General features: G+C 36.0%; 1 protein-coding gene across 3 annotated transcripts in view; it reads left to right on the plus strand.

Moving 5' to 3' along the window:
• Window positions 1–25,920, plus strand: part of LOC145694414 (phospholipase B1, membrane-associated-like) — a 449,404-nt gene that overhangs the window by 315,114 nt on the left and 108,370 nt on the right. Inside the window, exon 1 of one of the 3 annotated variants that reach the window (XM_081770631.1) lies at window positions 5,971–6,583. The exons of the other annotated variants lie outside the window; for them this stretch is intronic. Coding sequence (XP_081626757.1) covers window positions 6,561–6,583 — 23 coding nt within the window. The 5' untranslated portion in view covers window positions 5,971–6,560. Of the gene's footprint in view, window positions 1–5,970; window positions 6,584–25,920 lie in introns of those variants that run through there. 3 annotated transcript variants of the gene reach the window in all.

A 25,920-nucleotide genomic window follows, 5' to 3' on the forward strand; every position in this document is an offset into this window, starting at 1 on the left:
TCATTATCCATAAACAATGCACACACACTAATAATAGAAATAAAATTAGAAATATAACCATTTTCCATTTAACAGTTTCCTGGTTATTATCGGCTATAGGAGTTTGCCAATAGTCAATCGATACGTGATCGGTCAGTCGACGTAGATCGAATATTCACATCTATAGTTTATTCAAGGAACGTTCAGTACCTCATGTAAACAGATACACGTGCTAATTGTTTCACTTTATTGGTTAAAGAGCCTTGGAACATCCATGCGGCAGAAGAAAATAGTCCATTGTCAAATAAGCTCTTTTTCAATGTTTTTGTTGCTTGTAAGGCTCATTACCAGAAATGCAATTTCCTTACAGTTATATAACTGAAACAACACAGTGTCTAAGAACTAAATTGAATTAATGCAATAAAAGAGAATGCACATGCGCAGAAAGTGGCTTTGACCCACCTTAGGCGCGAATCACGGTTTACAGTATGGCTACGTGCGAGGAATATGTAAAATACCGACAGGGCACAAGCACGTGCTTCTCGAAAGAAGCGCTGACCGATAGCCAATCATCCGATGACTGGAGGAGTAATACCATTTTGTACTGTTTACATCAGGATCAGAAGGTTCGTTGAATGAACTTTAGTCACACTATGTTAAATATCAAGCAGATGATAAAGGACTAACCAATGCCTCTAAAGGAAATGCTGGAAGTGCCATCACTGATACAAACAGGAAATTCAACACGTTAGTGCAGCATTCAGGTTTCTACGTCCTTAATGATAATAATAATAATAATAATAATAATAATAATAATAATAATAATAATAATAATAATAATAATAATAATAATAATAATAATAATTATAATTATTATTATTATTATTATTATTATTATTATTATTATTATTATTATTATTATTATTATTATTATTATTATTATTATTATTATTATTATTATTATAATGAAACAAGTTACCGTGTATATATGATCATGGCTGTACAATTTCTGCTTTATACTGTAGATGTAATGTGTGCATGGGATTCCGGGTTTGATTCGCAGTGGAGAAACTCGGATGTTTTCAATGCATTATGGTAAATCGGATTCCGCTTTAAATTGCATGTGAAGACTGAGATAAAGGCATTTGTGACTTGAACTACCATTAATTTTAGTTAATAACCGAAGATAGCAATAACATTTTATGTACATAGATAGTGGAATAAGAAATACGACGGTGGGCTGATAAGTTCTCGGCCCGACCCAGAAGGACTTGTGCTGCAGGCATGAAAGTGTGAGGCTATTCAACATAGTCCCCTCGAAGGTCAACACACTTGGCACTTCGATGCTGCAACTTTTCCAACCCCTCCCGAAAAAAGAAAAAGAAAAAAGAAAAGAAAAAGAAAGAAAAAAGATTTCTCAAGGTCTGCAAAAAAAAAAAAAAAAACTGTTCCGCAGCTGTTATCACCTTAGTCCGTCAGAAAATCAATTGTTCTGCCAGCCCTGTGGACGGGAGCATTGTCCTGCAAGAACAAGACACCTCATGTCAACTTTCCCAGGCGCGTTTTTTAAATAGCGTCCTTTAGCTTAGCCAGCAGACTGCAGTAATACTCTGTAGTTATGGTTTGGCCCTTTGGAACGTAGTCTGAGAGCAAAATACCATCCTTATCTTGGAATATTGAGGCAAGCACCTTCCCTGCGCACTTTTGTACTTTGAATTTTTTGGGCGTTGGAGATCCTGAGTGGCGCAACTCGCATGACTGCTGTTTGGTTTCCGGATCAAAGCAATGCAACCACGTTTCATCTTGGGTAACAAGCCGATTCAAAAAGTAGTCCTTGGAGTTCGCAAAATGCCGTAAAATCACCTGCGATGGTCTCACACGTTCGCGTTTCTGATCCGCGTTCAAACATTTCGGAATCCATTTCGCAGAAAGCTTGCGCATGTCCAACTGATCATGGATTATTATTGACCCAACAAGTTCTTTGGATATGTGCACTTTGTCAACTACCTCCTGAAGTGAAATCCGTCTGTTGCTCAAAATCAGGACATGAATCTGGTCCACTTTTTCCGGACTTGACACTGACACTGGCCTGCCACACCTGTCACCATCTTCTGTTGAAAATTCACCACGCTTGAAATTCGCACACCATTTCTTCACAGTGGAGTATGAAGGTCACTATCCACCCAATGTGTCTAGCATGGAACCATGGATTTCCTTGGGCGACTTCTGTTGTAGGAAGAAGAACTTCATTGCACCTCGCAACTCCTCTTGGATGAATTTGACATCTGGCTCCGCCATGATTCATTCAATTACCTGTAAAATAAAAAAAAAACGTTCATGGTAGAATCGAGAAATTTGGTATTTAAACATTTCACATGACAGTACATTCGGAAGGAGGTCGGGCTGAGAACTTATCAGCCGACCCTCGTAGTTATGAAAAATTATTGTTAAAAATGTTCTCAATTTTAAACTTGCGTTTTCTCAGTTTCATTATATCTAGATCTATTTTGTAGGACCTTGATAAAGACATATAACGTGTTTCGTGTGAATTATTGCTACTCTATGAGACAGGAATATGGACATGACGGAAAAACTTTAAAAAAAAAAATTGGTTTTCGAATTGTCGGTATATAGAAGAATGGAGAGATCCGAGAGAATAAGTAGGGTATAAGGAAAAACGAATAAGGAAGTGCTGGAAAAGTAGGGGAGAAAAAACAATTTTAGATATAATTAAAAAAGGAAGGGACATTGATTGAGAGGAACGTGTTAGAAGGTATGGCGGCAGAAATTTCCTACATAAGGACGAAGAAGTTAGCTGAAGATCATGGTGCATGGAAATTTCTAAGTTTGCGGTAAATGATTTATCAATAGTGTCTATGTTGATGACTATTATACTAATTATGTTTATATATATTGCAATGTGTAGTTGTATTGCGCTTAAATTTACACGTATATACTACCTCATGAGATAATTGGTTTCAACAGATAATGGATTTCAACAGCAAGACCATTATGTGACACGTTGACTTATACCTTAATGTAGTATCCGAATCACATGAGCTCCTGCGGGAATCGAACTCATTTCTTCCGCGTCAAAGAGGCGTGTTTCATGTGTGTGTGAATTAAGTTTCTTTATGGAGGTGATCCATCCATCGGAAGTGGTAGAAATTAACCATTAGGAATTGGGTTTCTTTATGGAGGTCATCCATCCATCGGAACTGGTAAAAAATAACCATTAGGAATTGAGTTTCTTTATGGAGGTGATCCATCCATCGGAAGTGGTAGAAATTAACCATTAGGAATTGAGTTTCTTTATGGAGGTGATCCATCCATCGGAAGTGGTAGAAATTAATCATTAGGAATTGAGTTTCTTTATGGAGGTGATCCATCCATCGGAAGTGGTAGAAATTAACCATTCGGAATCGAGTTTCTTTATGGAGGTGATCCATCCACCGAAACTGGTAGAAATTAACCATTAGGAATTGAGTTTCTTTATGGAGGTAAACCATCCACCGGAACTGGTAGAAATTAACCATTAGGAATTGAGTTTCTTTATGGAGGTGATCCATCCACCGGAACTGGTAGAAATTAACCATTAGGAATTGAGTTTCTTTATGCAGGTGATCCATCCACCGGAACTGGTAGAAATTAACCATTCGGAATCGAGTTTCTTTATGGAGGTGATCCATCCACCGGAATTGGTAGAAATTAACCATTAGGAATCGAGTTTCTTTATGCAGGTGATCCATCCACCTTAACTGGTAGAAATTAACCATTAGGAATCGAGTTTCTTTATGGAGGTGATCCATCCACCGGAATTGGTAGAAATTAACCATTCGGAATCGAGTTTCTTTATGGAGGTGATCCATCCACCGGAATTGGTAGAAATTAACTATTCGGAATCGAGTTTCTTTATGCAGGTGATCCATCCACCGGAACTGGTAGAAATTAACCATTCGGAATCGAGTTTCTTTATGGAGGTGATCCATTCACAGGAATTGGTAGAAATTAACCATTAGGAATCGAGTTTCTTTATGCAGGTGATCCATCCACCGGGACTGGTAGAAATTAACCATTCGGAATCGAGTTTCTTTATGCAGATGATCCATCCACCAGAATTGGTAGAAATTAACCATTAGGAATTGAGTTTCTTTATGCAGGTGATCCATGCACCGGAACTGGTAGAAATTAAACATTAGGAATCGAGTTTCTTTATGGAGGTGATCCATCCACCGGAGTTGGTAGAAATTAACCATTCGGAATCGAGTTTCTTTATGGAGGTGATCCATCCACCGGAATTGGTAGAAATTAACCATTCGGAATCGAGTTTCTTTATGCAGGTGATCCATGCACCGGAACTGGTAGAAATTAAACATTAGGAATCGAGTTTCTTTATGGAGGTGATCCATCCACCGGAGTTGGTAGAAATTAACCATTCGGAATCGAGTTTCTTTATGGAGGTGATCCATCCACCGGAATTGGTAGAAATTAACCATTAGGAATCGAGTTTCTTTATGCAGGTGATCCATCCACCTTAACTGGTAGAAATTAACCATTAGGAATCGAGTTTCTTTATGGAGGTGATCCATCCACCGGAATTGGTAGAAATTAACCATTCGGAATCGAGTTTCTTTATGGAGATGATCCATCCACCGGAATTGGTAGAAATTAACTATTCGGAATCGAGTTTCTTTATGCAGGTGATCCATCCACCGGAACTGGTAGAAATTAACCATTCGGAATCGAGTTTCTTTATGGAGGTGATCCATCCACCGGAATTGGTAGAAATTAACCATTCGGAATCGAGTTTCTTTATGCAGGTGATCCATCCACCGGAACTGGAAGAAATTAACCATTCCGGGTTTCACGGGGTTATAAATTAAAAACGGTACGAGAAACCAGAAGTGATAGAAACTGGCTACAATTTCCAGTTTCAACGTTGCTCTACATTGAGCAGAAACGATAAATGAATAGTAATAAGTAATAGCATAAATTAACCGCTTCCGGTTTTGACTTTGATTGCTACGGAGAAAAAAACGATAATAGATAGCTAGAAGCGGTGTTCTCAAATAAATATATTCCATATCCGTTGTAAGATCTTTACTTAAATCGGAAGTGATAGCAATCTACTACCACTTCTGGTTTCAATATTAATTCACAAAATATCACGCCACACAGATCATACTCCTTCACGGCGTGGCGTGTACGTGCCGCACTGCTAGTTGTTTATTAGATATACACGCAAAGAATTTCATTCTTGCTATTTTAAGATAAATCTTTTAGTTTAACGTCCCACGATTATGCTGCTACGATAAAGGAGGCGATGACTAAGGCAAATGAATGAAGATGGAAGAACTGGTGGAATGTGAATGTGGGAGGAAACGGAAGTACCCCTAGAGAACACACGGACACCATGTTGTCCACCACAAATTTACTTGGACAGGGATCAAATCAGAGACCCCACGCACCAGAGGTAAGCGCTTTACTACTAAGCAAGCGTCTCTTCTCTTTTTTTCTTTAAGAATATACTCTACTAACATTGATGAAGTATAGTGTATTTTAAGATTATTTAAACACTATGCATGACTAAATTCCGGTTTATTTTCATTATTTGGAGTTGGATTTTAGTGTCTATTTAACTGCCTAATTATTAAGTTTTAATTACCTGTTTTCCTTGTTTTATGTGTCTAAATATTCGGTCTCTGGTAATTAAATACATATTAAAAACAAATAAAATTGTAAAAGCACCAACTGTCACTCATTAGTAACATAGTTTGGTTCCGTTTTACGCTATTTACAATAAAGTAACACAAACTTTCATCTAACTATAATAGATATTATCTTTATCCCACACCACGTGTGATTATGGAGCTTCTATGAAGGTCGTCTGCTAATTTTCCCACTAACCTTGTAGACTTGTTTCTCCTCTTACTCTCTGGATCCTGGTGAAGAAGGCCAGTAATTGAAAGAATCATTCACCACTTCCGCTAATACTTTTTATTCTTTTCCTCCTTCTGTAATTATTCACAATATTCGTAAATCGGAGAAGTGTTTAAGACGTATTAGTTTTTGGAATAATTATGTCTTTTCGGAACATTTCTCCAGCTTTAAACTGCAAATGATCAATCTCCTAATAGCTGCCTATTTATTTCCGATTGTGTCGATCCAAGTTCACTTTAGTCTTATATGCCCTTGAAGACTGTTTGTTACGTAGATCCCAAAGCCTCCTACGTCTGTTGTTTTCTCTAGTTTGTGAATGTGTAAGCGTATATTTGCTTTTATATATGTGTGTGTGTTCATCACATATGTGTTTATATTGTTTGATGCTTTCGTACTTTGTATGTCTTTTCCACATACAATAACATTTGTAGTTCTGGACTTGTTCCAGCAACTTCAGAGAACTGTATTATTGTTTTTCCACTTTTTGTCTCAGTCTTTAGCCTATAGATGCCAGTGTCGTAGTGTTTTGATTTACAAATGACTTGTACTAGTTCTATGTGTAAGAAAATAGTGAAAAACAGTTTCTGAATGGTAGTGCTTTGAGGGTGGATACGTTTAAAATTACTTCACTTCAAGCCGAAATGATATTAAGGCATCATCAAAGGTAAGTCCCGGAGAATAAGTTTGTTTTGCTGTAAAATTTATTTTGTAGTTTCAAATTGAGACAGTGGCGCCACTTAAGGGTGTCACATCGCTACAAGCTAAGAAAAGAAAACTTCTTATAATTTCAGAAAGTTCAATAAAGAATTAACACATTAGTTAAGTTTTTTTCCCTCAGTCTGTAGTAATAAAATCTAGCTTTTTTCTTTTATCGACGTGACTTCTACTGAGCCGCCACTGAGTTGAATTCACAACTAATGAGGTAGTATAATCATCTCGGGAAAACTGGAGAACAAAATACTAACGGTCGTGTTCGGAGTCGTACTGACGCGTGCCTATCGCCATACTAAAGAATTTGACTAACATATGTTTTATGCAGTAGTCAAGCCCTTAGTATGACGCTAATCACACGCGAAAATGACTTTAAATACAGCTTTAAGTGTTTTGATAGTCAATCCATTTGAATTGGGATCCAACTAGCTTCTAAATCTTCTAACAGTTCCCTGTAAAATTCATTTTGTCAAAGAAGGTTTAGTACAATTAGTTTAGGTCTGTAGGTAAAAGCAAAAACTCACCCGATTTCAAAATAAGGTATAAAGGACTTTTTTTTTTTTAAAAAAAAAGACATTTTTTTCTATATTAGAATTGCATAAAATCCAAGATGGCTTCAAAATTAACTGCTCTTATGCAATACTTCTTATCTTCATTGGTGATTATTGGTAATTATTATAAAATTACTCAACAAAAGTCAAACATACCTTTTTTCTGGCTCAAAATAACCAACTAAATAAAAAAAAGACACCATAAACTTATCATTAAAGGTACGCCTATTATTTGATATTTTTTATTCTTAGTGTACATATTTATTTTTTATTTTACTGGTAAATCGGTCTACAATACAGTGCAATACAAAACATTTATGAAATATTTAAAATATTTTTAATAGAGGTCTTGTTATAAGCATTCAAACAATATAATGATTAGAGACCGGGTGTTTAGACATTAAAAACCTGGAACATAGGCAGTCAAATAGGCACTTAACATTTAAAAAAAAAGGCAGTAAAATAAGCACTAAAATGTAATTCGAAATAATGAAGATAAATACTCAATACAATTAACCCTTTCCGGCCCAGTGGTTTCAGTGTGAAAGCACAGTTTTAACTCATTTCTCCGTGCAGCCTAGTAGATTTAGAAGGAAACCGTATTTTAGTATGAACTTTGCAAGCCACCTAAGGATAAGAGATTAAATTATTTTCAGGATTTTCATTCGCGCTGAAATTGTATAGCCAATTAACGTTGAAAGTTTGTTGTTTTCTTTCTCTTCATAAAATCATAAATTCTTTGGGAAACAAAGGGTTAAGAAATAAATTCAAGTCATAATTAATATTTAAAGAATATAGAAACATATCTTTTTGTTAGTATCCACTTTTACTGTATGTTAGAGACCTGCACGGGCCGAATTTTTCGGCCCGAGCCCAATCCAGCCCGAACGTACCTAGGCCCGGCCCAGCCCGGGCCCGAAAACTTTTGGAGATTTTCGGCCCGAGTCCGGCCCGGCCCGATAAGTTTTTTAAAATTCTTGGCCCAAGCCCGGCCCGGGCCCGATAAATTTTAAAAGTTTTTGGCCCGACCCCGGCCCGATAATTTAAAAAAAAATAGCTCGAGCCCCAATCTTTCTCAAAATGTAGTACTAAATTTGACCTAACCCTCAGAAACATTTTCTAAACTCTGGTTCACAACCTGTCGTTTGCCTCCCGAATGGTACCATAGCCTCCTTGAATTTGGCCTGTCATCGAGAGAATAAAAACTCCATTCCCTGTAACAAAAATCTAACTTAATTGATTTTTAGCATAAACTGAAGATGGCAATATTGTTTAGCGACAGGCAAAACATTCCCACCCCTTCTTGTTATATTTTGAGTTCAGTAAAGGTCAAGGTCAAAGCTCAATTTACCGCATAATGCCTGCAATCCTCTATAGTGAAAGTGAAGCCGCTAAGCAACACAAACTGTAAATAGCTATTGCATTCTTTGTAACATTTTCACGGACACACTTCTTCAGCGTTTGGCTTTATTCCAATTATCGTTTAACGAAAGCCAATAATTATTAAAGAATTGCAATTGATCGGCCCTAGCCCGGCCGGACCTGAAGAGAAATCAGTGTCGGCCAGCACAAGCCCGGCCCGGCCCAAAGAAATAACAGTGTCAGCCCGCCCAAGCCCGGCCCGACCCAAAGAAATAGCAGAGTCGGCCCGCCCAAGCCCGGCCCGCGGGCCGTGCCGGGCTTCGGGCCTCGGACCAGGCCCGGCCCGTGCAGGTCTCTACTGTATGTATAAAAACGAAGCTTGATATATATTCCATGTATATTTAGTAAATACATTCTCTACAGCACTTTATCACTACACATAACAGTCCAAAGTTTTACGGCATCTTATCATTATAAACAACATCTATATTTCTCGGAAGAGGCAGAATACTTTCTTGAAATACTAAATTATATATTTCCCCCCATTAAAGTCTTATTTTCAAAAAATTGCATAGAATAGGCAACATTAGGCACTAACGCAATTATTTAAGCAGGAATGAGCGAAATAGGCAAAATAGGCAAAATAAAATTGGTTTAAATTGAAACTTTTACTCCCAACGCTATTTTTGATCATATCTTTAATATTCAAGAATAGGCATTTTGCCTGACATCCTGTCTCTAATAATGATACACAGTGTGGCAATTTCAAATCCAGACTGCAACTGTGGAATGAGAGTTCAAGTAGTTAGTTTCTTACCTTAGATCATTCATAGGACGACCCTTATTTATCCGTACATATTTGCGCCATGGTCGCCATAACATAGGATTGGTTATTGGATTGGATTTTGACCCTTTGTGGATTGCTATTGAAAACCCTTGCCGTAGTTCCCTTGATACCTGTTACGTAATCAAATACGAACCTTCGAGTGGAGATTTGAGGTTAGGGAAGAGAAAATGATCGCACGCTACCAGATCTAGTGAATAGAGAGGGCGGGACAAAAACACAGATTTCATTTTTGAACAAAAAGGTCTTTCACAATCACTGCCGTATGACTTGGGGCGTTGTCATGGAGCAAACGCCACTGAATATCACCCCGATACTTGGGTTTCATACGTGTGATACGTTGCAGTAACTGCTTCAATATCTCAAGATAAAAATGAAGCATTAAGTGTCTAGGCACAAATTTCTTATGCACAATGTTATTACTATTATAAGAAACAATGAGCAAAAGCTTCATTCTGGATTTTGACTGGCGTAGTTTTTGGGCTTGTTAAAAGTTAGGAGACTTTCACTCTACACTTTGACGTTTTGTGAATAAGTCATATTGAGAAACTCATGTCTCATTCCTAGTAACAATATTGAAAAGAAAGCTAGAGTCCCTACTCTCTATTGGTGGTAGCAATCAGTTCTTTGTAGTGATCAACTCTGCTCCTTTGTAAGCCATTTGATAAGGTATGAGACACTAAGCAGGCACAGACATTCTCTGTGCCCCACAGTTTTTTTAGTCACGTGCAAATCCTCAGCAAGTATTCACCTTGTCGCATGTCTATTTCCTGTGAGCAGTGTTCTCAGTTTCTCCACCAATTCCCGTGTTCTTACTGTCCTTGCTGCACCTAGATGTTCGTCGTCTTCAATTGACTCCCGTCCTCCCCTGAAACACCTGTGCCATGCAAATACATGTGTAAGGGACGAACAAGTGACTCTATACCCTTGTTGTAACATTTGGTAAGTTGCTGTAGCAGTCTTACCCAGACGCGCACAAAACTCGATGTTCGCTCTTTGTTTCAACTAGGAAGTGATTGTCTAGTGATCTCTCATTCTGGGTTATTTCTACTATTCCTCCAATCACTTCGTATTTGCGGTTTTCTTGCTCGATTCCTTGATCTGGTCCAATCAATGTGAATCCACCAAAGACTTTCGTGACACAGAAGTTTCCTTTCTGAAATTCAGTTCAGTAATTCGGATATTCCTTTGCTACTTGTTGCATTGTTTTAATGTACCGCGGTAAACGACGATGATACAGGGTGCGGCACGTAAAACCGGCCCGTAAAGTGAACACATAAAATGAAATGTAATGTATTGAATATGATTAACTACAACACATAAATGAAATGTAATGTATTGAATATGACTACTCACCTTCACAGCATCCTTCACAGCAGGTGCTGAAAGTGTCCTCCGCCCACTTCAACACACATGTGAGCACGATTGAGGAGATTCATATATACCCTTGTCAGTTCTTGTGTTGTAATGCTATTGGTGACATCCTGGATCCTGGTCTTGAGTTCTTCAATTGTGTGTGGATTTGTTTCGTATACTCTTCCCTTTAACAGTCCCCATAAGTAAAAGTCACACGTGGACAAGTCTGGTGACCGAGGAGGCCACAAGCCTTTGCTGATTGTCCTCTCTGGTGTAAACATCTCATGCACAAGGGACAATGATGCAGCTGATGTGTGGCATGTTGCATCGTCCTGCTGAAAGTAACATAACTGACGCTCCTCTTCGGTCAAGTGTGTATAGAACTCCTCCAGGACACGTCACTGTTCACTGTCGTCTTAAAGAATATGGGACCAATAACGCGTGTGGCGGAAATGGCACACCAAACACCAATCTTCTCATCATCATCTTCTTTTTGCTGGCACAGAACGTCCTGAAAATTTCTCCCGAAACAAATTCTTTGTTTTCACAAAAGATCCAGTGAGAATGAACCCTTCAACAATGGCAACACGCTCGGGTATCGAAAACGGCATTATCACACACTGACACTCACCCGGCTTAACACAACGAGGCCTTTTCTCAACTGGTTTCGACAAGTTTCACTGGCTGCGGCTGCACGTGACTGCTGCAGGTCACGTAAGTCGACCCGACCTCGACACGCCATCTCTTGGTAGGAAGGTAGATTATATAAGTGTTGCCAAAAACACAATATACCAGAATAATACGACGGGCCGGTTTTACGTGTCGCACCCTGTAGTTTAAATGACCCTGGGCAATAAAGTTCCTTACACGCAACTCTACATTCTACATATGTAGCGATATGTCACGCTGTATAATAAATGAAATCTTTAAGTTTTACGTCCCGCGGTTATGCCGGTTAGGCTAAAGGGAAGGTGATTATGAGAAATAAATGAAATGATGGAATGAAGAAAGTGGGAGGAAACGGGAGAACCCCGAAAAAACCCACGAGCACGGTGTTTGTCCACCACAAAGTCTACACGGCGCGAGCTGGGATCGAACCAGCAACCCCAAGCATGGGGTGAACGCTCTACCACTGAGCCCCCGCCCCCCCTACGCTGTATAGTGGTTTTAACAAAGTGAAGAATGGTCTCAAAATCGTGTAGTTCCATATGAAAGACTGCATCTCTTTTTTTTTTTTTTTTTTTTTTTTGAATGATCCTTTGAGAAGTCTCGAGTTCCAAACATTTTAACTGTTTTTGCAACAGCATGATTACAGTTATGCCTTCCCTTTGGATTACTATTAATATATCATTAATATGCTTCTCCCAAAAAGGCCGAAATATGTTTCAAGAAAGATTCTTTAACTGGTTGAAAGATTCTGTAACTGGTTTTTCAGAAATTTCTGGAGGTATAAACTGTACTTCCAGGAACTTTTCCCGTTCATGACTTGTGATACTGTTGTAGGGAGTAAAGCCCATCTTCAATCCTAGCTTGATTAATGCAACTGCTCTACACAAATTGACTTAAGCCTTCTAGTGCTCAGAATACGATGTGTAGCTCCAGAGGAACTGAAAACCTTTCTTTATATCTTTACATTCCATCCATAACGTCTGAACATCAAGAGAACGTTGAAGACTCTGATTCCATGGTATGAGTGGTAATAGCACGAGCTTTCATCAGGCCTGTGTACAATGGCTCATACGTAAGTTGGTGGTTAACATATTAGTTATGAAACAAGAGCAATGAGTAAAAAGTTGAATGTTCCCCATGTTCCTGGACAAGAGGAATTAGGATTTATTTCCACCTTAATTTCTTTGAAGACTAAGCAGCCAATAACCATGTTATACCTTATTGTCTGTTTAGCTCTGTGTTAGACTTACAGGAATTCAGTTTGACGACATAATTCAGTTTGTCATTACTGGTTTTTTACACGACATGTCATATGAAGTGCTTGTTTCTAGTGACAAAGTCTTGATGATCGATCAATGTTAAGTGGTAGTGGTGAGGATTTGTCAGTTCCTGTCTAATACAGAACTATAGCATTACCATGTAGAGTGTTCATACTACAAGGTGTAGGTTCAAGGATTTCGACGTTCAATGCAAATCAAACAAAATTGTTCTGAACCAACCAAGATGCTATATATTTTCCCCAATTGAAAACCTCAACTGCAACACACACGCCTTCCTCATTTTTGAAGTTTCGTTTGCAAAGATGAAGAACTGCTCTATTGTTTTACTCCTTATGCAATATTAAGAAATCATATATTTGCATGAATTATGCGTTGATTTTCATGTTTCAAACGCCAAAATGTGCCATTTTGTTTATTGTTTGCGAAAATGTCTAAGAACATGTTATTCACATTTGCTAAGATCATAATCACTTTCTGCCATAATCTACACATAGACTTGAATATTTGTTAAGGATTATATTGCTGATTACAACACTTTACATATACATATCTTGAACTTAAAACAGGTGTCTGTGCTCCAAACGAAGATTGAAAGAAGTATATGACATGTATTTCCATTTGACATGTAAAATAACGCCATTTTCTCCTCTCTAGTTTAACTCCGCTAAACAAATGAATAAAGGAAAGAATTGTGTATAAAGGTAAATTTGTAAACACTTTAGTGAATAAAATTAACTTTGAAAGGTAGAACAGAACTGAAAAGGAGAAATTATTATTAATCTGAAAAGGAGAAATCTTTTCACAGGTAATAATTCTTACATGACTAAAACTCTCTTTAAAATAGTGCCAGATTTGTGCTTCTGGTAAAACGATACCTCAAAACGATATGTCACATGATCCTCTTTCTATTTAAAAAATTTGACCTGAATCCAAGATGGTGGATTTCAAGATGGCCACAATGGCAGTACTATACAAAGTTAGATATGTTTCTTCCTCTATTTCTATTATCCAGGGTATCTTTGTATTACCTTTAGCCGTTTCTAAATTACATGAGTTTATTCCAGATTTTTCCCATATACTATGTACTGTAATCGGATTCAAAATTTTAGGTCGCTTGGGGCAATATTTAATATTATTCAATGAAGCTAATTTTTCTCCTGGCTTAATTTAGTCCCATATGGAACCATTTTAGGGGTGGACCACCCTAATATATATATATATATATATATATATATATATATATATATATATATATATATATATATATATATATATATATATATAAAGTTACCATTGATTGCTTAGACGTTTTACAATCATAAAATCAAAACATTACATAACAAATTACAAACTTAATGCAAATGACCATTTACTCCATGGGTGTGATATTTTCTATGATATTTTTATGTAAGTGTGGTATAATTAGAAGTGTATGAATATGTATGAGGAATAAAATATGGAGAATACAAGAGATATCCAATAGAGAACATCTATTTTTGTAGAACCTGCAGCGCACATACTATTTTCACTTCCAGTATACTTTTAAACACAGTTCTCAATTGTTGTAACAGATGAAAATAGGTTAATGGCACAGAAACGTGAATGAATATTCTCTGATTAGAATAATTTTTTTTCTGTCGACACAGATCATAAATGAAATAAAACCTTCGTCTTCAACACCAGCATATTACTTGTGGGCCCACTGTTAACAAATGAGACATCCAATCCAACCTAAGCCCTATGCATAATGTAGAAATGTATCACAATGGAAAATCCACTGCGGATTATCGTCCTTAGAATTACTATGAGGATGTCGTCACAATTTACCGGTGCCTGTTTCCTCTTCTTTCAATCCTCCTCTTTCCATCTTCTCCATCTCTTCCTCCTCCTGCGCCGTTTCTTAACTTGTCTTTTCTTTTTTCTGCCTTCTGTAACTTCTTTTCAATTAATGCACTTTTTTTTACGGACTACTTGTCAGAATTGAAGCACCCCTCATTTCGGTTTTCTGATGACTCGTCGTCCTTGGATTTAGAGTAGTAGTAGAAAGTCAGCAGGTGACACAGAAAAAAATGACATTGGCCTAACATAAGGGGAAGTCGGTCCTAGTTTGTAAAGGTCGTTTCGAATGCCGAGATGTTTAAGTTCTCTAATAAACCTAGAAGTTGATTCTGACTCTTTACCAGGTGCTTTAGTGAGCTTCAAGCTTGCATCTTCGATATTGGACGATTCCACACACACTGTAGAATTAGTTTCATCTGCGGGAATGTCTGAAAAACGTATTCTGCTCTCTTTGTCATTTGCATGCTCTGCTTCATCAGTGATTTCTACCGTAACAAAACGAGCATCTTTAAATGAGTCGGGGTCGTAGAAGCATATTCAACATTTCTTCACACAATTTGTGACATTCATGGAAGTGCACACTTTCAAATATTCTTCTTCAAAGAATATGACTTAGGTGGAAAAGTGTGACCAACTTCTCTGGATGATTCTTCAACCACTTTTTCAATCCTGAATCATAATAAATAATCAACGGAAACATGACTGACACGCCAAGGGCTTGGAGCTAATGTGTACAGAGTAGGGTAGACAAATGATGGTGACGAAATTCACCAAGGTGACTCAATAACCTTCAAATTATACGAATGATTAAAATGTCCATTCATAATTAAGAGGGGAGTGTCATTCCTGAGATGGCTTTGCATGATGTACAAAATGTTGAAGCCGTGATTCAAAAATTTAAAGGGCAAAACGATACCCATAGGGTAAAATGATCTTCGTGATTGATCATATTGCCCGAACAGCTTTTATTACATAATCATGCTATAACGGGAAAATAATCCTGTATAGGCAGAACATACACTCTACAAGCTTCTACAATCAACACGTCTATATTTGTGAATCATGTTAGACACACTGTCAGACAAATATAGCAATGTTCATGAAACACTTACAGAAAAGGCTTACTGACTAAACGCTTGCCCACGCGTACAATCTCACCAAACTCACTAGTTGAAGCGTTCCAAGGAGGGTAACACTACTAATCGAATAAAAATAGGAAGATTATATATATATATATATATATATATATATATATATATATATATATATATATATATATATATATAAGTGTATGTGTGTGTGTGTGTGTGTGTGTGTGTGTATATGTATGTATTCCTCTCGGGTTTGCGTCTGGAAACACGAATTGCACTATGTGACAACGTCGCAGATAAAGAATCATAGATCAGATCTACTAATCCGTGAAATAATTACATCGATTTTTGCCAGATGACAGTTAAAGTCAACAGACGTTGACACTTAGCACCATCTATTATCTTAACAATCAATTTAACTGCGTGATGGATAAGAAGAGCAATGCTAATGGTTCCAAGTTAATATGCAATGTTGCCACATAATGAAATTTTGATTCCGCATAGCGGCAGAAGGAGGCCCCGAGGGCATTCCATCATATAACATTTTCGCTTTATTTTGACCTGTAGAATAGTACTCTGTAATCGATGGGCGCCATTTTTAGAACACCCGTTATATATATATATATATATATATATATATATATATATATATAGAGAGAGAGAGAGAGAGAGAGAGAGAGAGAGAGAGAGATTGAGCTGGATAAAGTGATATGCGTCAGAATGAAACACCTCATATGTGGTTTTCAAGAACATCAACATAAATTATTATTATTATTATTATTATTATTATTATTATTATTATTATTATTATTATTATTATTATTATTGAAATCTAAGTGTTGATGCAGTTCGTGCGCCATGTTTAAAAATGAAACTGATACTGAAGTACGTTTGAAGAACTCTTGAAATTTTAATTTTAGTTTAACTAAAAAGATAAATCATATATCAGCCGATAGATCACATAGTACTAAATAAAATGACATACTTCAAGGTAAGTGCTCATGTGTAGATTTTGATAAAAAAATCGAAAAAAATGAACTTTTATGTTACTGGGTGTCCGTTCTTTTGCCAATAAATCCAGTTGTTATTCTGCTGGAATATATCATTTATTTATGCAAACTGCTAACTATTAGCGTGTGTCTGTTGTTGTTCGTCTTTTTCTAACGTTAGCACATATACATGCATTCCTAACACTGAAACACATATTTCAAACACTTATACACATGTCACGAACAATTACGCACGTACTACTCGCAATGACAATAATGGAAAACATGTAAACATTCAGTGAGAAACGTGTCCAAATACATTATTAAGACAATCATCAAAGTAAATATCATTCTCTAACAACTTGAAGAAACTTACCTGTTTTATCACATAATTATCATGCTACGAGTGCGTTATTCATGTCATTATTGTTCCAAATCATCAAAGCAATGATTAATAATAGTATATAGCAGAAGATTCAATGACTCAATATTAAAGCAGATTCACTGGAAGTCTGTATGATAACAGACTTCGTAGTTATTTATCTTGTATTACAGTTTACATAATTTTATATGTTAGTCCTACTTTGTATAAAGATGCATATACAATCTGTTCTAAGTATTTATTTGAAGACAATACGCATTCATATCACCAAACACTGTCATTGTTTCCTTACTACGAATGCTTTGTAATTTGTTACATCCTGTTGAACTTTTCTCTTTCTTTGAAGTTCATTGCTTCTTTTGAGAGTTAACTCTCTATTTGTGGTAACCTTCGAAAGAACTACCGCTCCCGCCAATAGTAAAAGTGCCTATGCTAAGACACATTACTAATTACGCTTTTTATACTTGTTTGAGGATCCTTAATCCAAAGGAACTATTCTTAAACATATCCGACTATGGAGTCACGAGAAAAATGACCTCAAATATATATTAATATTCTAAATTTGAGATTTATTTTTCTCGTAACCCCATTGATGGAAGCGTTAAAAAGTACCGCATTGGATACAGCGTACCCAAGCAAGTACGTACCAAAAGCGTAATTTAAAATTTATCCAAGTGTAGGCACTTTAAACCATTGACGTGAGCAGTAGTTCTTTCAATCACCTGACAATCAGTAATACTTTGTTAAGTCAATAGTTGGGCACAAACATCATATATGTTCGAAACTTTATTTGGTCTTATAAATTTTATAGTCAACTAAATTTTAAAGCATATTTCTCTTGTGATTCCCAAATACTTACTTTCATCATTTCTGTAATAATTTCGTCGTGTTATTCTTCAGTGTTTATCATTAAAGTTGCCTAAGAGATAAGACTTGAGACATGACTTCACCTGGAAGGTTATTATAAAGTCATGTCTCGTCTCGGAAATTGTACCCATTCTTATTGAAAGTGCTTTGTTGAGTTGAGTTGATTTTGAGTTTAACGTCCCGTTCAGCAGCGAGGCTATATGAGACGTGGACCTACTGATTAACGTGGAATCCGAACCACATGAGCTCCCGCCGGGAATCGAACCGGGCCTCCCACGCCAAAGGCGCGTACGGTAACCGCTTAGCCACAGAGGAGCTCCTGAAAGTGCTTTTGTGTCGTCACGAAAATTCGGCCCTCTGGTCAGCGCTTTGTAGACAATATCTTCTGAACACTGGTGAATTTGTTTACGTTTTACTTTTAAGGCTTCCATTTTAATTCCTTCTTCATTTGTTTCTATTTACTTACCTGAGATAAGTATATCTATGTGAAAAAAAGAACTTCAGGCACTTTTTGGTATTGGCATTTATAATAGCAATAGGACTTACTACTTGGCTTTCAAGACACAGTGAATTTTCCACTGCCTTTTTTGTCTTTACGTTGGTCTACTTTACCATGATTTGAGACTTTCAAATTTCATCCTATTTACCACTGAAAAGTATCTGTAATTCAACAAGGAAATAATTATATAAGATAATTAAATTGAAATTTATCGTAATATGGCCCATGTCAAACACTTTATCATTTTATATCATAAAGGTCAGATCCACTGGTATTGTAACAGAGTGGTGCTTAAGCGATTCCGTACAAATTCAAACTCCGATTTTTCACAGCCTTCTTCTATTACAAGTGCAAACTCTTTAGTCAGTAGAGAGGAGGGTGTGGATTATGGGTCAGAGTTGATGACGATGGTATTTGGTGGATGGTAAGTCAGAGTGCGTCATGGTGGGTGGTGGTTCATTAGGATCGTGTATCCAGTGAGTTGTGGGTCACGTTGGGTGGTGCGTTAGTGGGTCATGGATCAATTTTTCAATGACCCACGCCATCTCTGGTAAACAGTAGATCCTGAATAGCCAATATGCTGAAAAGAAAGATACTAAACTCCAATGATCCAAACATATTTCTTATAGATATTCACGTAGAAGTTTGTAGAAATATTTAGTGTATTTTATATCCATATCGACAAGAGAAAGAGATAAACTGGAAATTAAAAGAGAGAGGTCACGAACGTTCATGAATTTGTTAGCCAAGTAGTTTTTATAGATTACAAGGTAAAAAGATACTTGCAACCTTAAAGGCTGGGAGAGAATCTCGTTTAATAACATGCTAAAAAATGCTACTCATGGTCTTCAAGTTGTTGCTAGGGCAGACATGTTACGATTCAACCTTGAAATCTATCTTTCTAATAAAACTAGAGAACACTTGTATTGTTAAGTGCCAATGTTATGTAAAGTTCTACAAAGCGGGCTACGGATAGAATCTTTCATGCTCCTGATTAGACTAGAGCCGGTGCGTCGTAGTCAAGTGGTTATCGTGTGGTCCTAGGCAATAAACCTCGGATCATGACGCGCAATTCATTGGGGTTTCGAATCCTTCTGAAGAGCATGATCGTATTTTTAACGGTTCTCTGTTTGTGGCTTGCCGTTAAGGTCTATTTAAAAAGTGAAACCACTAAAGTGTAGTAATTAGGAAAATACATTAACTACGAAACATTTGGTTAATCAGATAACTTTAAAATAAATAAAGAAAATAAAAGCGATCTGAGTGGTATTCTAATAATCGATTGATTGATTAAAGGTTCATAGGGACATGAGCATCGAGGCAACGGCTGATATTTGAAAGACGAAACCCTATTGGGGTTCGGGTCCCTCTACAAAACACTGCTGAATATTTAACTGTGCCTCATATTTCTGCACACTTGTTCTGTCGTGTTCAATTAAGTAAAATATTAGAAAAGAAGAAGAAAAAGAAAAGAAAGAAAGAAATTAGAACATGGAGACAAGTGTCCCAGTAGGAGCGAATTAAGAAAAATGGTTAGCACTTATGCCATTGGTACACGGTATCCAAACTGATAGGGAGCGGTCCAATTTCTGGTAAAGGGACTTGAAATTTGGATTCAGATTAAACTTTAAACTGCAGGTCCAAGTCTCATAGAGCCTCGGTGCTGGAAAGGGATGCTAAACTTTAATCAGTCAATCTAATAGAATCTTTTATTTTATTTTTAGTCTCCAAAAAGGTTAATGCATTTTAGACTCTATTGTTAAATGATGTTCCAAAATTTCCCGCTCTTATTCACAGTTTTGATAAAGCAAAGCAAAATTATGCATACGTCTGTACTACGTTCACAAACACAAACGTCTATTGCATCTAGATCTACAATACCTAAGTATGTACTTATTAGTGGGTTGTTTGAATACATAATTTTTGCTCGTAGAGCATCAGGAATGTAACTTCAGTTCAAAGTTCAGTTATATTTAGGCTGGCATATAAAGCATTTACAACTTCTTTATAATGTAATATTTAAGGAAATTCTTCTGCATCTGCTCATCATGTGTCTCTTATTTAAGAAGAAACATAAAATCTAAGAACAATTATTCGAAAAATAAATAATTATTCGAGCAATTACTCAGATGACGAATAATAATCATTCGAACAATTAAGTGGATAACAAATAACCATTCGAACAATTATTCGGATAATGAACAATCATTCGAACAACTAATCGGATTCGAACAATTATTTCGGATAACAATTATTCGAAAAATTATCGGATGATGAGTAATCATTTGAACAATTACTCGGATAACGAATAATTATTCGAACATTTACTCGGATAACAAATAATCATTGGAACAATTACTCAGATGCTGAATAATTATTCGAACAATTATTCGGATAACAAATAATCATTGGAACAATTACTCAGATGCTGAATAATTATTCGAACAATTATTCGGATAACAAATAATCATTCGGACAATTATTCGAATATTGAAAACAAATATTAGAAATACTCGAGCAAAAGCAAATATAGGCTTATATATGAATCACTTTAACAGTATAATGAGAACCAGACTACTACCATTGTTCTACAGGCCTAGTACGTTCTTTTAGTTCAACTAGACAAATGAGCTAGGACCTGATTTCTGACTGAATACTCATATACCTTAAGTTAATTCTGAAAGGAGAAGTTAAATAAAAGAGTTCTAAGACTTAAATGAAAGAGAATTGATGGCGTGCTTAATAATATAAATTCAAGGACATCTTTGAAAAAGAAAGAAAAAAACTTAAACCTGTATTTCCTAGTACCATATTTCCTAATGGAACTTGGTGTAATTAAAGCATTTCTTACATAAGTGATACAGATTATACCTTTAGGTATAATTTTAAACTGTAGTCTACTTATTTACTAGAAATGTAACTACATATAGAACAAACTTTATAGTCATTGGAGTTTTTTTATATGAACTAAAGAAACGGAAGACGCTTATTTTAGTTGTGAAATAACGACTGTTTCAAACGTAAGCGTGAGAAGCCTATGGAAAGGTAGTGGTCATGTATGGTATATTACAGTGACGAAATGCTTTCGTCACAGAATTACAATGTAGAATTTTCAAAATTATCTGTTCTTTTTTCTTGCTTCTTTTTTTTTAACATCACTCTACAAGGATATATTTGTTGAAATATATTTTGGAATATTACTAATACTTTAGTAACTACCATACTTTCTATTAACTAGATTAAGTTTTAAAGATTTTTTTTTTTTTTTTTTTTGGAGGCTGCGGTGCCTCAGTGGTGGAGAGCTCACTTCTGGCGCATGGCATTCCTGGTTCGATCTCAGCTTCTGCCAATTGGGATTAGCGTCGGTGCATATTCGTGGGATGTTAAACTAAAAACGAAATCTTGCTTACAAGAAGTATCTGTGATACTGTGAGAAGTTTGTATTAGAAGACAAACAACAGAGACAATCCGGTAAACAGTATTTTTTTTTAAAAAATATATACAGTGCATAAAGCGACATACAGTCTGTTCCAGCAGAACGGAAACTATGAATTACAATTAACAACGAAAGATATACATTTCAGTGCCGTTTTAGTTTTTCTTGATTATCTTGATAATTACACATCACAATTTATCCCCAAGCATTTCACTTTATTTAGCTTGATATGATTTACCGATTGATACATTTTTCGTCTTTGAACAATATTGCAAGTTAAAAAAGAAACACAAATATTACCTGTGCACCATGTGAAGGAGTTTGGTTTGTGTGGTGTGATATTTTCTTAATATTTTGAACCGGAACTGCTGGTAGATTTCTACAGCTCCGGTTTTAGTAGATTTCCTTTTATTAGAGAATCTAGAGCTAAAATGGAATATATTCTCGAGATGTATACTACAATTGCAGAAAACCGCTTCTCGCTGTCTATATTTCCGTTTTTATTCTATAGCAATCACCGTTAAAAGAGGAAGGATTGATATTCTGTCGTTTCTGGTTTTAGTAGGAAGATTTGAGTGGGGATTGAATATATCCTTGGGACGCTTGATGAATTGAAGAAAACTGCTTCTCGTTATCTGTCTCTGTTTTTACTCTATAACGATCAATGTTAAAACCGGAAAGGATTCATTTCTTCCACTTTCGGTTATAGTAGAGCGACTATAGTGGAGGTAGAATATATTCTCGAAATGGATACTTGTTTGCAGAAAACGGCTTCTCGCTGTCTACATTTCCGTTTTTATTCTATAGCGATCACTGTTAAAAGAGGAAGGATTGATTTTCTGTCGTTTCTGGTTTTAGTAGGAAGATTTGAGCAGAGATGGAATATATCCTTGGGACGCTTGATGAATTAAAGAAAACTGCTTCTCGTTATCTGTCTCTGTTTTTACTCTATAACGATCAATGTTAAAACCGGAAAGGATTCATTTCTTCCACTTTCGGTTATAGTAGAGCGACTATAGTGGAGGTAGAATATATTCTCGAAATGGATACTTGGTTGCAGAAAACCGCTTCTCGCTGTCTACATTTCCATTTTTATTCTATAGCGATCACCGTTAAAAGAGGAAGGATTGATTTGCCACTTAACCCCCCTTGTTATTTAAAAATTTTGAGTTGGACCCCGTCTGGGAACCTGCGGAAGACCCTGGGACAAAGTTTTTTTACCCCGAAAAGTTTTACGTTGAAAATGATGGGATACATGTTGACCGAGTTTTCCACTTACCCAACCGTTTCCGAACAAATAACTCGGTTCAAACTATTCTGCCAGGTAATTCTTTTGTAGTTCTACATTACAAAATATGTTGTAACTCATGATATTCCGCCTGGTGGCACGTATAACTTCAGGATTGATCTAGTTACGACATATCAACTGCAAACACAATTGTCTCGTTCGGATCTCAGCGGAGCCACTGCGTGACCCTTCCTTGTTAGCATAATTTAAAACAGTTGCTCAACAAATGGTAGAATATTTCATAATTTGATTTTATATTGTAAAATATCTTAACATAATTTAAAACAATTTACCTACAACGGTTTATGTATAAAATAATTATAATCAAATTATCATATAGAAATTTCGTTTGACAAAAGCTTCTAGATTTTTTTCTTCTGCAAGGTAGAGAAACGTTAAGAATTATAATTTAATTCAGTCACTGATTTAGCCATCATGCTTTAATTAACTTTCGTGATACTAATTTACTCTAATTACTATGTCTGTTAAAATGGTTATTGCTTTACGCTTCGAAATTCCCATGCAATACAAAATTATAGACTACTGTGTACATTCGAATTACAGATTATGATTCAGCGTGTAAAATTACATAAGAAACAGCTAATTTTATGCAATGCGCCACATTTCTTGTAAACGTGTTTGACTTTTTAAATAATGCGTTTCAAGAATGAGTACAACTTCCCTCTTGTTGTCTACTTTACTCTGGTATTCAAGTAAATTGTTACGCAATGGGAATTTCCGTAGGTCAATTTTTCCTCATAACAGTGGAAGATTCCGAAATTCCAAGAAATTTAACAAACTTTCATAACAAAACTATAGTAAGAATATGTCAAAATGTGACAGCTCACAGTATTTTAGAGTAGTAGAAAATTTCCAATTATAATTATAGATTAAAATGCATTAATGCTGGATAATTTCGCTTGGTTTCTTAGTATAAAGTATTTCTTTTCAAACCTGGAGCGTTCGTGCAAATTGGAATAAAGTATGGAATTAAATTTCCTGTGTTCATGTTTGTAAGTAATACGAGTGTAAAAATCCAGTAAATTAGAAACAACAGATTTTTATGCATTATATATTTTTAAAATTCTGAAGCTATTTTTTTTTAGCACAATCATCATAAAAACTCTAATTTTCCGAGCAAATTGTTTTGAAATCCTGTTTGGAAATGTGATATTATTATAATTGTAAGCTGGTCTGCGGTGACTCATCAGTGATAGAGCGTTTACATCTAGTAGTAGGGTCTCTGGTTCGATTCCATCTTGTAACAAGTGAAGTTTGTAGTGGACAAGCCCATTTGCGTTTGTTTTAGGTTTGCCCCGTTTCCTCATACCTTCTTCAATTTACTATTTCATTTATTCTCATTATCACCGAATCATTTAGTCTCAGCATAATTATCAGACGTAAGCCTCAAAGATTTGATTTTTGTAATCGTAAGCTGAAAAGAAAATACATTTAACCAACTTGCATCAAATGAAATTGAAGTCGGCTTATTCATCCCAGAATATTATTGACAGAAGGAGCAGGTGACCATCAACTTTGGCTAGTGAATCAACAAATCACATAACGGAGACCAACATTACTTTAAAGAGTAAAAAGTCACGAAGATTTAAAATACTCAAATATGCCGTTTGGCATAATTTGCTGTGTAAATGATTAGTATTTGTATGTGTACTTTGATTAGAGTAACACGGTTAAACTGGATAAAGTTAAGAAATTTCTAACTCATTGAAATATAACTGAGCTAAATGCACATTAAAAGTAGTAAACGAAGATCTACTTCTATTTTGGCTATAAAGGAAAGCATTTACTTCGACATTCAGTATGAATTAGCGGTTAGTACAAGCTTTCTCAGCCAGTGTATAGTGCAGCTCCGTGGGATGTGTCGCAAAATTTCTTAATTTAAAAATAAAATTTATGCCAATAATTAGGGTAAGACTATTTGTGCTATTTTGAAATCGGGACACTGCCTGCTTTCAAATAGCACAAATTTGCTGGACACTTTGCCTGCCGTAAATCTTCACAATCGAGACACTTCGAAGGGAGTTGAATTGAATTTTACTTCTTCAATGTGTGTGTGGGGGGGGGGGGGGACAACAAGAATTTTGCCGCATTGAAAGAGTTTATGAAGAAAAATAGGCGTATTAGAGGTGGAAACCGCGGTGAACGAATGGCTACAATCAAAACCAAATTCTTTGTTCTCATGAGGTATCTACGCACTTCCAAAGCGTTGAAAGATATGGATTACAAATTATGAAGATTATGTCGAAAACAAGTATATTTAATCAGAGACGGACCAAGGCAAAATTTTCACCCGGGCAAAATGAATTTTTGGCGCCCCTAGTCCTAGCCTATATTTTACATTTTATTACAGTGATTTTAATAGTTTAAGCCCATTTTTCACAAAGAAAATGTAACACTCAAATACATGATATAGGTATATTTACTCCTTAAAAATATACATATGATATCAATTACATTGCGTTTTTATTATTATTGTTTTTGTGCCGATATGTATAAACAAAAACAATATCGATTAGCATTTATTGAATAGTACTAATAGGGACATGATTACTGCTATATTGTAAATTGTTCTGTTATATCAATAATATCAGGAGTCATTCTACCATATATGCGATTATGTAACAATCTATTCTAATAAATGAAATACCAATAAACACATTTCACATATGTTGAACGTGTTTTACGCACAGCAATATAAACAACCCTTTTTATATAGCTCCTATTAGTTGAAGTCCATTGCATTCATAAAACGTAGGCTCATGAATTTGTACAAAAGCAGAACACTCTTACAAGATTAAAGCTTAATAACAGGTTTT

The sequence above is a fragment of the Thermobia domestica genome, chromosome 1 (genome assembly GCF_964235325.1).
Source record: "Thermobia domestica chromosome 1, izTheDome1.hap1.1, whole genome shotgun sequence".
NCBI classification, from domain to species: Eukaryota; Metazoa; Arthropoda; class Insecta; order Zygentoma; family Lepismatidae; genus Thermobia; species Thermobia domestica.